At 40.1% G+C, this 12775-nt stretch overlaps 1 protein-coding gene across 1 annotated transcript; it reads left to right on the top strand.

The window, feature by feature from the left end:
* The first annotated feature begins 874 nt into the window (after positions 1 to 874).
* On the top strand, positions 875 to 8168 carry LOC125228785 (juvenile hormone epoxide hydrolase-like). Its single transcript, XM_048133464.1, has 9 exons — positions 875 to 1027; positions 1987 to 2168; positions 3248 to 3412; positions 4019 to 4211; positions 4655 to 4854; positions 5433 to 5614; positions 5900 to 6066; positions 6698 to 6941; positions 7850 to 8168. The coding sequence occupies exons 2-9, from the start codon at positions 2007 to 2009 to the stop codon at positions 8073 to 8075; spliced, it is 1539 nt and encodes a 512-aa protein (XP_047989421.1). The 5' UTR covers positions 875 to 1027; positions 1987 to 2006; the 3' UTR covers positions 8076 to 8168.
* Positions 8169 to 12775: the final 4607 nt, after the last annotated feature.

The raw sequence follows: 12775 nt of genomic DNA, 5'->3' as shown, positions 1-12775 counted from the left end.
CGTGGGCGACGGTCGCGCGACCGTCGCCGTCGCGTCTCATACTTCCATATCGATAAGGTTTGATTTCGTATGCGTCGCATCGCCGTCGCGCGACCATCGCGCGACCGTCGCCCACGCAAGCCACGGCGTAAGTAAACAAACTGCCTTGATACGCCAATGTTTCAGAGGTAACTTTTAAAGGCATAGTATACTCTATGGTTTTGTAACCCCCGACGCAAAAACGATGGGGTGTTATAAGTTTGACGTGTCTGTCTGTTTGTATGTGTGTGTGTGTCTGTCTGTGGCATCGTAGCTCCCGAACGGATAGACGGATTTAGATTTAGTTTTTTTTTTGTTTGAAACCTGAATTATTTAGTCGGGAGTGTTCTTCCATGTTTGATGGAAATCGGTCCAATATGTTGGGGTTTTTTTTCAAAATTTAAATTTTGTGGTCAGGTAAGTTATTTTGTGTTTACTGTATGTCTTAAGTGCTGCACTCTGGCGGCAGAACATTGCCGGAATATTCCCTCGTTATATTCATTCGTTATTCATATTGTATCCTAAAAGAAACAAAGGAGTCTGTAATTGAATCCTAAGCGTAGGGGTCATTCTTAAATAGAATCCGTAGTAATTATAACATTCACGCTACAGCTGTTGTATACAATGCACATCCATAAATTACAAATATTAGTAACGGTTTGAATTTGAATTAATTATAATATTATTTCACACTTATTTATGTTCTAATTTTAACGCATCTTTGTATTCGCAGTTTATGAAAGGTATTTCGACAAAGTATACTTATTGTAAGTGTGTTATTTTACAATTTACATTAAATCCTGTACCGTTATTCAAAACCTTACATTATAATGAGAGCAGCGCTCGTTTTTCGTGCCGGAGGCGGTCATCCCCATGACTGTTACCCTTAAAACGTCTACTTTTTATAGTCTGGCAACACCAGGCAGCTGATTTCAAGTCTTTATAAAAGCAGTTTGAAATCTGGGTACCTCATTGGCGTCTTATTTTTCGCTAGGAGCGGTCGTCCCTGGTAAGTGAATTTAGACGACACTACCTGTATACCCTTTATATATATTTTTTAAAACCTCTCAATAGCCCTTTTTTAAAACATTCCGAATATCTTGATAAAATGGAGGAGCGCGATCCTGATAATCTACCCTCAAGTAAACGGAAAGTTTTACATGAAACTTCGGGAAATACAAAGCGTGTTCGTTACGATGAGGTTCTAAATAACGCGGAAAATAAATTAGAAATGTAATAAGTATTGAAATATCACGCCAATTTATAAAGAAAATAGCTCAGCCTTTCCGAGCTGTTATAAGCCAGTGTTTCTTCTGTATTAGTGAGATTATCGTAATTTATTCGCGAGGTGAAAAACGATTTAATTTATTATTAATGAAGCATACCTATAATAGGATATAATAGTTAACTTTATTTGACAATTAAACATAATATAAAAGATTAAGCATACCATTAAAACTAAAGTTAAATCTAAAAATAAGTAAAAACTGTACCTATAATTAATATAGTTTTTTGTGAAGTGTTCGAAATGTAAATAAATATTGTAAATTTATTATACGCGACATAATCCGTTTCCATAGTTTTACTTATCGTATCGTAAATTTAGCCTTGCATAAAATGAGGCACCTTGGATATGTAGTAATGCCACATCTCTTACAAGTTTTCCACCTCGAAATCCCATGGGATCATACCTAAATACATGCAAATCGATAAAAAAATTAAGATTTTTTTTACTCATGAAATAAAACTATGGAAACGGATTAAATCGCGTATAATGAATTCAAAATTCATCCCGACGTTAATCCGTTTCCATAGTTTTATTTCATGAGTAACTATCGCGGTAACCGAAGACAATATTATTTTTTTTACTTTTGTTAAATTTTACCACTTCGATCCACCGAAATTTTACCAATCGAAATTGATTGATAATAGTGCTTTATTTTGAATCAATTTCGAATTTTTTAATAGATAAACACTTCACGGTCAGGATGCGACTACCAACGTGTTTGTTGCTAATGCTTGGCTTAGCGTGGACGGTGGGGTGTGTCAAAATGCCATCCATCGAAAGTCCCGTACAAGGTTTCTTGAAGACTGTCAACAATGCTATACCGCTGTTTAGAGACATATTCAACAGCGTTTATGAGAATGTGGTAAGTTTTAACAATAATAATACCACGCTGACGGTGAGTACTGAGTACTGTGAGAAGTACCCTTTATTTCTAGAGGGCATTTTCATCTAGCCCTCTCTTCTGTGCTACCATAGTGGAATGTGATAACTCCAACGGCCTGCTGAACGGATTACAGGAATCTGGCTACCATAGTCTCATCTCTCGACAACCTCTGTCTCTGGTGTTGCTCTGTTGGACCAGTTAATGAGTTGCCAGGTCAAAAGTAAGCTTATCTAGAAATATGTAAATTAACACTTCAATTTGCAATCCATACTACCTAAGTGGCGTATTAACCATCACTTAAGTGTCCACTATTCTATATCCGCTAAACAAAACAGATACCTATGTATCTACACTACATCTATTCTACACTTATTATTTGTATGTCTTTCCCATCACGGAACAATGGTATTCCGGACCTTTGGGAGGCGTGCGCGGAGCCGAAGCCAACACGTAGAGGCCCTTTCGACACTTTAATGAAATGTAAGGGGTACACCGAGCGGATGTTGCCCTTGCCCGTATCATGGGACACACGCAGAGGCAACACCCGCCAGGGTGTAAGGACTATTTGAGAGTTAATGGAATCTAAAATGAACTGGTCTATTTTGATGAAAGTGATGACTAAATACTGGGCTATGGATAAAAAACCGGACGCCTGCCTAATAAAATGGTATCCAATTTTATTTCCGGCAGACGGTGACTCGTCCCCACAAGATGGGCCCCCACAAAAAGCGACATCCAAGATGGCTCAAGGGCAACACCGGCTATTATTATTAATATTATAAATGGGAAAGTGTGTGTGTCTGTTTGTTTGTCCGTCTTTCACGGCAAAACGGAGCGACGAATTGACGTGACTTTTTAGGTGGAGATAGTTGAAGGGATGGAGAGTGACATAGGCTACTTTTTGTCTCTTTCTAACGCGAGCGAAGCCGCGGGAAAAAGCTAGTACATAAATAAAGATGCAATGAAGTGATCACATTACAGTTACTTGAATCGCCCAGGTGACTAAAATGAACATTCTTAATTCTATTACAGCATTCATGAGTCACATTTGGTTACAGAATGTAACAGCGTTTCGCTCTGCATTGAAAGAAGCAGTCAGTATGGTGGATGCTGTATTCCCATCTCAGCCCCCAAAAGACGTACCTGAGCGTTGGTGGGGAGAAAACGACCCTAAATGCGAAGACACTTGCATCCGGCCGTTTACTGTGCAGTTTTCTGACGAGGTAACAATTTGTTAGGTGTTAGATACGATTATATGTAATATACTTGCCATTTTTAATCGACTTTCAAATCTCAAAAGGAGGGAGGAAGTTATCAATTCGTCTGTTTTTTATGTTTATTTTTTAATATCTCCTCCCATTTCTGAACATTTTTTAAAAGTGCGTTAGGACTGTTAAGAGTTACTTAAAAATTTGATATTTACCGGTCCCTTTTCGGTAAAGGAAAACATCGTGAGGAAACTGGAGGGCGATTTTTGAATGTCGCATACATACGGGATTTTGTCACTAAAATACCTACCGGTTGAAAACGGTGACTTGCCTATTATTTTCAGTGACAATTTTCTAAATTCGAACGCGTGAGACTCAAAAATCGGCCCGCTGGACTAATATCAATAAGGCCTGTTACCCTTCGGGTTGGAAGGTCAGATGGTAGCCTAAGGCAAATCTTGGGATTAGTTTTCAAAGCGGACCCCAAGCTCCCATGAGCCGTGGCGAATGCCGGGATATCGCAAGGAAGATGATGATGAGTTACTTAAAAATACGTCTTCATTAATGATAACACTCATGAACCATGTCTCGTTTAATTTATCGCCCGTATTTATGTGTTAGATGATTTCGGACCTGCGCGCCCGTATTCACGGCAGACGCAAACTGAAGCGTACTCTTCACGGCGCTGCGAACAGTTTTGGTACGAACAGCGAATACCTCGGCCAGTTCCTCGAGCAGTGGGCGGACCAATACGACTTCAGGGCTAGGGAACGCTGGCTCAATAGCTTCCCTCAGTTTATCACTAATATACAAGGTATAACACTTTAAGTTCTCGCGCTTTGTACACGTATTTAAAGTCACATACAGGTCGAACGCGATTAATTAAAATTATTTTACCTTTTTTCCCAACGTTTTGGCCAGGTTGCACTGGCCATGGTCGCACTTTAACAGGGAACACGGGTATAGATTATCGCCAACATGGGGACCAGACAGTATTGAAGGTTTATAGGCTTTGCAACTTATTTAATTTTATTATACATTTACATAGATACCTATCGCTTTTGCAAGCTCATGAGAGTCATGAGCTAACTCATTATAAACCGTGTTTTTTTTTTGTTTTCCGTTAAATTGGACACGCAGTTAGGTTTTTGTAAGAGTTTAGACTCTAGTTTCTTAGAGAAATTGCTTGTATTTGACATAAAAAACCTTCAATAAAACACGTTGAAGATGATTCTAATCATAAATCATAACCTTCAGGTTTAGATATTCACTACATCCATGTGAAGCCCCACAACCCCCACAACAAGAAAGTGTTGCCGATACTGTTGCTGCACGGGTTCCCTGTGACCGCGTTCGAGTACGTCCACGTCATAAACTTCCTCAAGAAGGATCGAGATGACTCCGACTTCGTATTCGAGATCGTCGCACCAGACTTGCCTGGCTATGCGTATTCACAGGTTCGTTCATTGTTTCCTTTCAAGCAAGCGCGGATCCAGCTTAGAGCCCAGTGGGGGTCACGTGATAAAGGCCCAGGCCCCAGGGGGGGGGGTCCCGTGGACTATTAGTATGGCCAACCTAGGTTCCAGGGGGGGGGTCATACCCCCATGACCCCCCACCCTGGATCTGCTTTAATTCAAGAGTTTCATCCGTACAACCATAGAGGAATATTGTAACTCCATACCCATCTATCGTCATTCACTCGAATCCCCCTTGTCAATAGACGTCACCCAATGGATCTGCTTTAATTCAAGAGTTTCATCCGTACAACGTAGTTTATTGTAAAAGTTTATGTTTGAAATAATACGCTTAGGGACCTATAAACAGCTTTATGACTGATCTAGAACATACATACAATCACGCATGTTTCCCAGAGGGGTTGGCAGAAATCAGGGATTTCCATTTGCTAAGATCCTGACAAACCACTTTCGCTTCACGCGTTTTCATAACGTTCCTCAATCCTCAGCACGTTTTGAATTATTTTTATATGAAATGATAATCGATTCCCATACATACATAATTACATATACTTGTGCAGGCTACGTCCAAGATCGGAATGGCTCCCTACCAAATGGGTATAATCATGAAGAACCTTATGCTGCGTGTGGGCAAGTCACAATTTTACATCCACTGCGGGAATATCGGACAAGACGTTGGCTCCACCATGGCAGTCCTGTTCCCTGGCAGAGTGTTGGGAATACACACTAACTTCCCTTTTAGGTTTGTATTTAGGCCTATTCTAAAGCCTGACCAATTGACGTGATTTTTTAAAGTGGAGATTAGTTGATGGGATGGAGTGACATGGGCTACTTTTTGTCTCTTTCCAACGCGAGCGAAGCCGCGGGCAAATGCTAGTATATTATATTACTGACTCTGTAACTGTGTTTCTTTTGTTTCCTTTGTGTACAATAAAGCTTATACATATGTACATAGTTACATACAACTAAGTACATAGGTATTTTCTGTTGAGCTATAGTGTCTGAATTTTGACATATTTTATTTCAGTTCTCGACCACAAACGATTACGAAATTGGTGCTGGGACAGCTGTACCCGCCCTCTGTAGTGGAGGCAAAGAACGAAGATAAAATGTACCCGTTATCGGCTCACCTGAAGGATTACATGGACAATTTCGGTTACTTCGCTCTGCAAGCTTCTAGGCCAGATAATATAGGTAAAACACGTTATATTACTTACTTACTTGGCCGGCGCGATAATACTAAATTATTTTTGGTCTCCAACACAAGAGCACGCTACTTTGCTCGTTCTTGAGCGGTATCGCGCCAGCTTTCGCCGACGCCGAGCTCACGGAGGTCAACCTTCACTCTATCCGCCCAATGATATTTTGGGTAACTGCTGCAGGTCTTGCCGAATAAGTCACATGTATTATTGAGCTGTGGTACGATCGCTTGTGACATCGGAAATATCACTCCTTTAGCTTTTATGTTAGTGTGTCAGTGACGGTTGCGTTTCGCTCACTACGGAGCGTAAAGTGGGTGATAGACGTACGAGCAAGTACGCGTACCTACGTAAAGATTTCAAACCGGTTGGATCGTCGACTACTATGCGCGGCGGTTTTAAAGTACGCGTACTTAAGGTGATACACAATCGAAAAAAGTCGTCGAGCCATAAGTTCGCGTACTTGCTCGTACGTCTATCACCCATTTAAGTGATAGGCTCACTGATGTTTGATGACGTCCGTAGTCTGTAACGGTGATAAGGCAGTTACGACCATGCAAACAAGAATCACTACCTATAGGTACCAATGAAAAGAAGAAACCTCACGCTTTCTCATTGTTTCACAGGGCATGGCCTGGACGATTCTCCCGTCACACTAGCATCCTGGTTCCTCGGTAACATGGCCATGGGCACAGAAGGTCCAAAAAGCGTGTTTATCGACAACGGCAATCTTTCTGCTAAGTACGACATGAACGATTGGTTCGATACTTTCACCGTCCACTGGGCATGCGAGAGTATGACTACTGCCGCTCGATCCTATAAAGAGTCCCAAGCAAGAGACAAAGATTCGATTTTAAAAGCTTTAGAATTGTAAGTCATATTTTTATATCACTTATTTTATTAACTTCTTATTTTTTTACGATAAAAGTACGAAAATTGGAAATTCGAAACGAGTGGCGACAAAATAGTGGGTATTTTGAATCGAGACGAGTCCGAATAATAAAAAATAAGTATAACGTACATTTCACAGTATTTACTCGTATGCCTATGTTTCCACATATTGGTCAATGGGACCTATAACGACATCTACCGTAAAATCTTTCATTATATGTACTTTTAATATTCTTCTTTTCCGACCTTGTATTATTGATGGCGGTTAAGTACAACTTGCGCTCTTACGTGCGAGTCCTTATTTGAAGACGCGCTAGATGTATGGATTCACGCGTGGGAATGCGTGTTAATCGGACCGCCTCTTTCTACCTATACAGTGTGGAAAAATCGTAAATAGCACATTTTGTGTAAGGGAGAATTTCCTTTGTTTTTAAAAACAATAAATTCTGCATTTAAGGATTTATGAAAAATCGCTTGCCTCAGTCGGGACTCGAACCGGTCTAATGTGACAAAAAATAACGTGCCGTATTTTATGATGCAGATTGAAAGGGTTACTGATAAGGTTCATTTTCTCTAAATAACAAATACAATCAGAATAACGGAAGGCCATGAAAATTTGGCACATTATTTGGCACGTTATTTTTTGTCACATTTGACCGGTTCGAGTCCCGACTGAAGCAAGCGATTTTTCATAAATCCTTAAATGCAGAATTTATTGTTTTTAAAAACAAAGGAAAGTCTCCCTTACACAAAATGTGCTATTTACAATATTTAAGGTAGTTGCCATCCATGTGGCATTCGATTTTTCCACCCTGTATAGAACGACACACCATTACACGTACCTATGTATTACATAAGACGACTAAACAAGTGTTAACTGCCAACAGGAGCCAATCGCCAGTTCCATACGCCGCCATCAAGTTTCGCCATGAGATGGTCTACATGCCGGATGACTTCCTCCGTGACAAGTTCCCCAATCTGGTCCACTCCACCACGCTAGACTTCGGAGGGCACTTCGCCGGCTTCGAGGAGCCAGCGGTGCTGGCTGACAGTATTTGGACCTCCGTGGCCAAGATGGAGCTGTATCATGAAAATAAAACATCGACTAACTAGACAGCATAGCAGATGAAGCAAAATCTTACGCCGTGGCTTGCGTGGGCGACGGTCGCGCGATGGTCGCGCGACGGTGATGCGACGCATACGAAATCAAACCTTATCGATATGGAAGTATGAGACGCGACGGCGACGGTCGCGCGACCGTCGCCCACGCAAGACACGGCGTTAGCGATACAGTACCAAACTTGTTTTAGTAGTAGTAGTAGTAGTAGTAATCACTTTATTGTGTACAACAGTTTATATACAATTTGTAAGAATAGAGATACAAAGGTTGTTCTTGTTTAATGTATTCAAAGATATTTTTATGGATAAAATGTGACTTATTAAGATTTTAAAATTATTTTTAAGGAATTATTACATGAATATATTTAAAATCTTACCTATTAAAATACTATTATAGTTCATTTATTTTCATTATATAAACGAAACTTTTTGAATAAGCTACCCCTTAGGTAGGCATATTGGTACTTAGTATTGATCTATGAAAAAAAACATAGCGCCGCCTATTTATAGAAGGTACCTACTGTGTATACTAGTTAGGTATTTCGATGTTCTTTCCTCAGTTTATGACCAAGAAAGTCGCTACCTTATTATTAGTACCAAAAGTCCGAGACGCCAAAAAAGTAAACTTTCCATATTATATTATCTACATATATACTAAAAAGTATAGTAGCGCTGGTAGCCTAGCGGTAAGTACGTGCGACTTTCGTTCCGGGGGTCTCGGGTTCGAACCCCGGCTCGCACCAATGAGTTTTTCGGAATGTATGTGCGAAATGTCATTTGATATTTGCCAGTCGCTTTTCAGTGAAGGAAAACATCGTGAGGAAACCGGACTAATTCCAATAAGGTCTAGTTTACCTTTGGGTTGGAAGGTCGGATGGCAGTCGCTTTCGTAAAAACTAGAGTACCTACGCCAAATCTTGGGATTAGTTGTCAAAGCGGACCCTAGGCTCCTATGAGCCGTGGAAAATGCCGGGATAACGCAAGGAAGATGATGATGATCCTAAAAAGTGTGTTGAAAGGTATGAAAAGTTTTAACATAATTATAATTCAAAATGGTCAGAGATACCACAGAATGCCGCCACAGAACTAAATCAAGATAGAAGGAAAATGCTCGGCGATTAACAGCGAAACCGAGCGTGTAACGTTTTGTGTCGAGCCTATGACGTCACGAGTGTACTTTAGTGATGGGAACGTTGTCGCCGCGTAACCCATTCGATCGATTGTGGAGGTTGCGTGCGGGATGCCCGCCGAAGTTAAAAATATCGGATGTTCATCTTCGTTGTGAAATGAAGTAAGTATATACCTGTATTCGTGTGATGACAAACAATTCACTAGTAGGTATATAATTTGCCTAAGGCCAGGAACAAAGATTTTAGTAGGTAGGTATTAATACTAGTTAATATTTCGTAATATTTTTAAGAAAATCGACCATGTACTCACAGCATTATCCTCATGTTATTTGTTACAACTTTTAGTAATATATTAATATAATTAACCATTAACACATTTTTAGAGTTATTTTTATTCATAATAAATATAGAGCGTATTATGTTTGTATTTGTTTTTCTGCCGACCACAAATTCAACGTTAATACCGTAACTGTAACCTATTTTAAAGTTAAATTTACTTTTCACTCGTACTTTATATGTATAGTTTCATAACAATATAAAAACATAATTATAATTTCCACTGCTTCGCAAAATCGATTTAAATCGAATAAGGAAATCGCAGCAGCATACATGACGATATAGTTCCGTGGTGCACCACTATTCTTAAGTTCGACGTGAGTTCGACGGACAAAATAACAAATCTACCTTCACTTTGTCTCGACAGTTTGAATAGCCTATTTTTATATCGCTTGTTTTAAACGCACGCCAAGTCGGACTCGTCAAATTAAAGCCGCAATGGAAAACTAGTTTGACGGCCGTACGTCAGCGAATGTTTTGATGATAAAAATAGGAAAATCGTGTTTTTTATTTAATAAAAAATATTTTAGGACAAATGGTACTTACCGATGATAGGAAACACTTTGTTTAACACCCTTGCTTTTATTGGTGGTGTTTGAACAGTTAATTATCGAATACCGACCCATTTTGTATTTTTCACAAGTATGTCACTCGCGGGCAGCGGTCGGGAGCAGACTGACTTGCGCGGCGAACAATGTTGCTCGCTATTTAACTTTTTCGCACGCGAAGTAGATACACTTTTTCCTTCTATCTTGATTTAGTTCTGTGAATGCCGCCTTTACACAGTCGCTCTATCGCGCGCTCCCGGAGCGTACAGGATAGCGTGCGGTTAAACCTGTGCGCGCAATCGCGCGCGATGCGGGTTGTTCGTTTTTACGGCTCAGCCACGACATCGGTCTAAGCGCGACAGCGGTGAGCGGCGGCCATACATTGGAGCGAGACACAGCGATGGGACTTTTTATTCGCACGTATGGCTGCCGCTCACCGCTGTCACGCTTAGACCAATATCGTGGCTGGGCCGTTAGTGCGTTTTCACATTATCCGATCCGATATCGGATGTCGGACCGATATCCCATAGGTACATTACAGGCGCCATCTTGGATTTTTTCTATGGAAATCCTTCCGACATCCGATATCGGATCGGATAATGTGAAAACGGCTTTAAGGTTCACGTTCTTTCGCGCGTGATTGCGCGTCGAAGATTTTGAAAACGGAAAGAGCGTGCGTGTAAAAGTTAATTGTGCGCGATAGACCGCGTTATTATTCTTTATTATTATTAATAGTATCGATCTATAAAGAGCGAGTAATTCAACCACTAATTATTTAGTCCACGAGCGTATATCCGCCATCTTGCGCGTGCGAATGAACGTACGTGTAAAGACATCCTCGGCCACGCGATTGCGCGCCCGCTCCAGCGCACGCAATCGCGCGTTCTTTCCCTTCCCCTCCCGCCATCTTTACACGCGCATTCTTTCACACGCGATTGCTGTATCACGCGCGATAGAGCGTCCGTGTAAAGGCGGCTAATGTAAAAACAAAAGCGCTTGATATTCACACCTGCATCGGTGCACTAATATTCGGGTTCCAGAGCTTTACAAAACTATTTGCTATTCTCAAGCGAACTCCATTCAAATTTATGCAGCCGCAACAATATCACGTTCTAATTTTGGATGTAAAATGATTCAGGAAATTCAATATTCCCGAAACAATATAGTAACACCTGGGGAGCTTATTTCCATTTTAGCCCTAAAGGGATGCGGGATGAATTCCGTTGGGCGATGGCGATCCGATGTTTGCCTTGAGTTTTACCGGAGTACTTTCCCATACAACCATTTCAGTCGCAAAATCTTCAAATCAGTAACTAACTGTCAAATGTGACATAACGCGTGGCAACGTCGTGCAAACAATGCGACCGTATTGATACAATAACAAAATGTAGTCGTTGTGTGCACTCGTTACGGTAACAAAATGTGTACGAATTTGTGGCTGTCAATGTCACTGTCAGAATGACTTTTAACGACACTTTATTAGTCGACGTTTGCACACATAACGGTAACAACATGTGGACGAATTTGTGGCTGTCATTGTCACTGTCAGAACGGTTTCTGACAGTGACATTGACAGAATTTGTACACACATGTGTAGGTCTGATTACCGAACTGCTCCTAAACCACTGTATCCGCAAATGACAATCTGAAATACGAAGGTTTCTCAAACTGTCTTGTGAAGTTGTGGACTGGTTGCTTTGAATCATTTAAATATGAGCGAATTAAATAATAATAAACGACGACGACCATTTAAGCACTCTTCGACATTTTATAGAAATGTGCGAAAGTTAAGAAAAGTGCAGAATGATAATACAAATAGATAAGCACTTTATAGTTACTTAATGTATTAAATATATAATTTTTAATTCTTATTGATAAAAATGAAGTGTAGTGTTGCTTTACACAATAAAAGTAGGAATCAAATGAAATAGAGTATTTACTGTGATATTAATAGAATTTCTGTTGCGCAATGATAGTTTTTTTCAGTACAGATGCTGCTTTTTTTAACGCAGTAGTGCGAGCAAATCAAGCAATGATTCATTTCTTGTCTGGTCGAAACTCTTAGCTTAGATTTAGGTACTGAAAATCGTCTTACGATACACGTGCGAAAAGGACATTCACAACTCGTGTCGATTTAAAACACTCCCTTCGTTCGTGTATTAATTTATCGCTACTCGTATCGATTTTCCTCTTTTCCGCACTCGTATCTACAAGTATTTTGTTTGGGTTACAAAAAAAACACAATATTTACTCTACTACGTTTTATTTATGTCTCTTTAACATTACAAATTTGTAGACACTTATCTATACAAAAATCTTGACAAAAGAAGTACAGATCGCTGAAATTAATGTTGATAGTAATATGAATGACGACTACTTCAACAAGTGTCAATTGTGAAATGCCGCAAAATACTAGTTGCTCTATAGAAGACCATAATAATATGATCCCCGATCCTTTACAACCCAGCAGCTCGGTACGCACGTTACAATTTTTTTTAATCTTCTTTAGTGAGGGCAACTGAGTACGACGGCATATTTAATTGTTTATAAAGTTTGAGAATACCTGGAAAAAATTAATACAAGAAGCCATTTTGAAAATATAATAAATATTCACTGCTTTCGGTCACGCGTGTACGCTGCGACCATTTTGCGACCGTTTGTCGACCGTTTGGTGACCGTT

The sequence above is a fragment of the Leguminivora glycinivorella genome, chromosome 8, assembly GCF_023078275.1.
Source record: "Leguminivora glycinivorella isolate SPB_JAAS2020 chromosome 8, LegGlyc_1.1, whole genome shotgun sequence".
Classification (NCBI taxonomy): domain Eukaryota; kingdom Metazoa; phylum Arthropoda; class Insecta; order Lepidoptera; family Tortricidae; genus Leguminivora; species Leguminivora glycinivorella.
This window is presented reverse-complemented; position numbering and strand designations above follow the sequence as displayed.

Coding starts and splice junctions, on each gene's coding strand:
- LOC125228785 (XM_048133464.1), top strand. CDS start 2,007: ATGCGACTACCAACGTGTTTGTTGCTAATGCTTGGCTTAGCGTGGACG. Junction 2,169..3,247: donor ACAGCGTTTATGAGAATGTG/GTAAGTTTTAAC, acceptor ATTTGGTTACAG/AATGTAACAGCGTTTCGCTC. Junction 5,615..5,899: donor CACACTAACTTCCCTTTTAG/GTTTGTATTTAG, acceptor ATTTTATTTCAG/TTCTCGACCACAAACGATTA.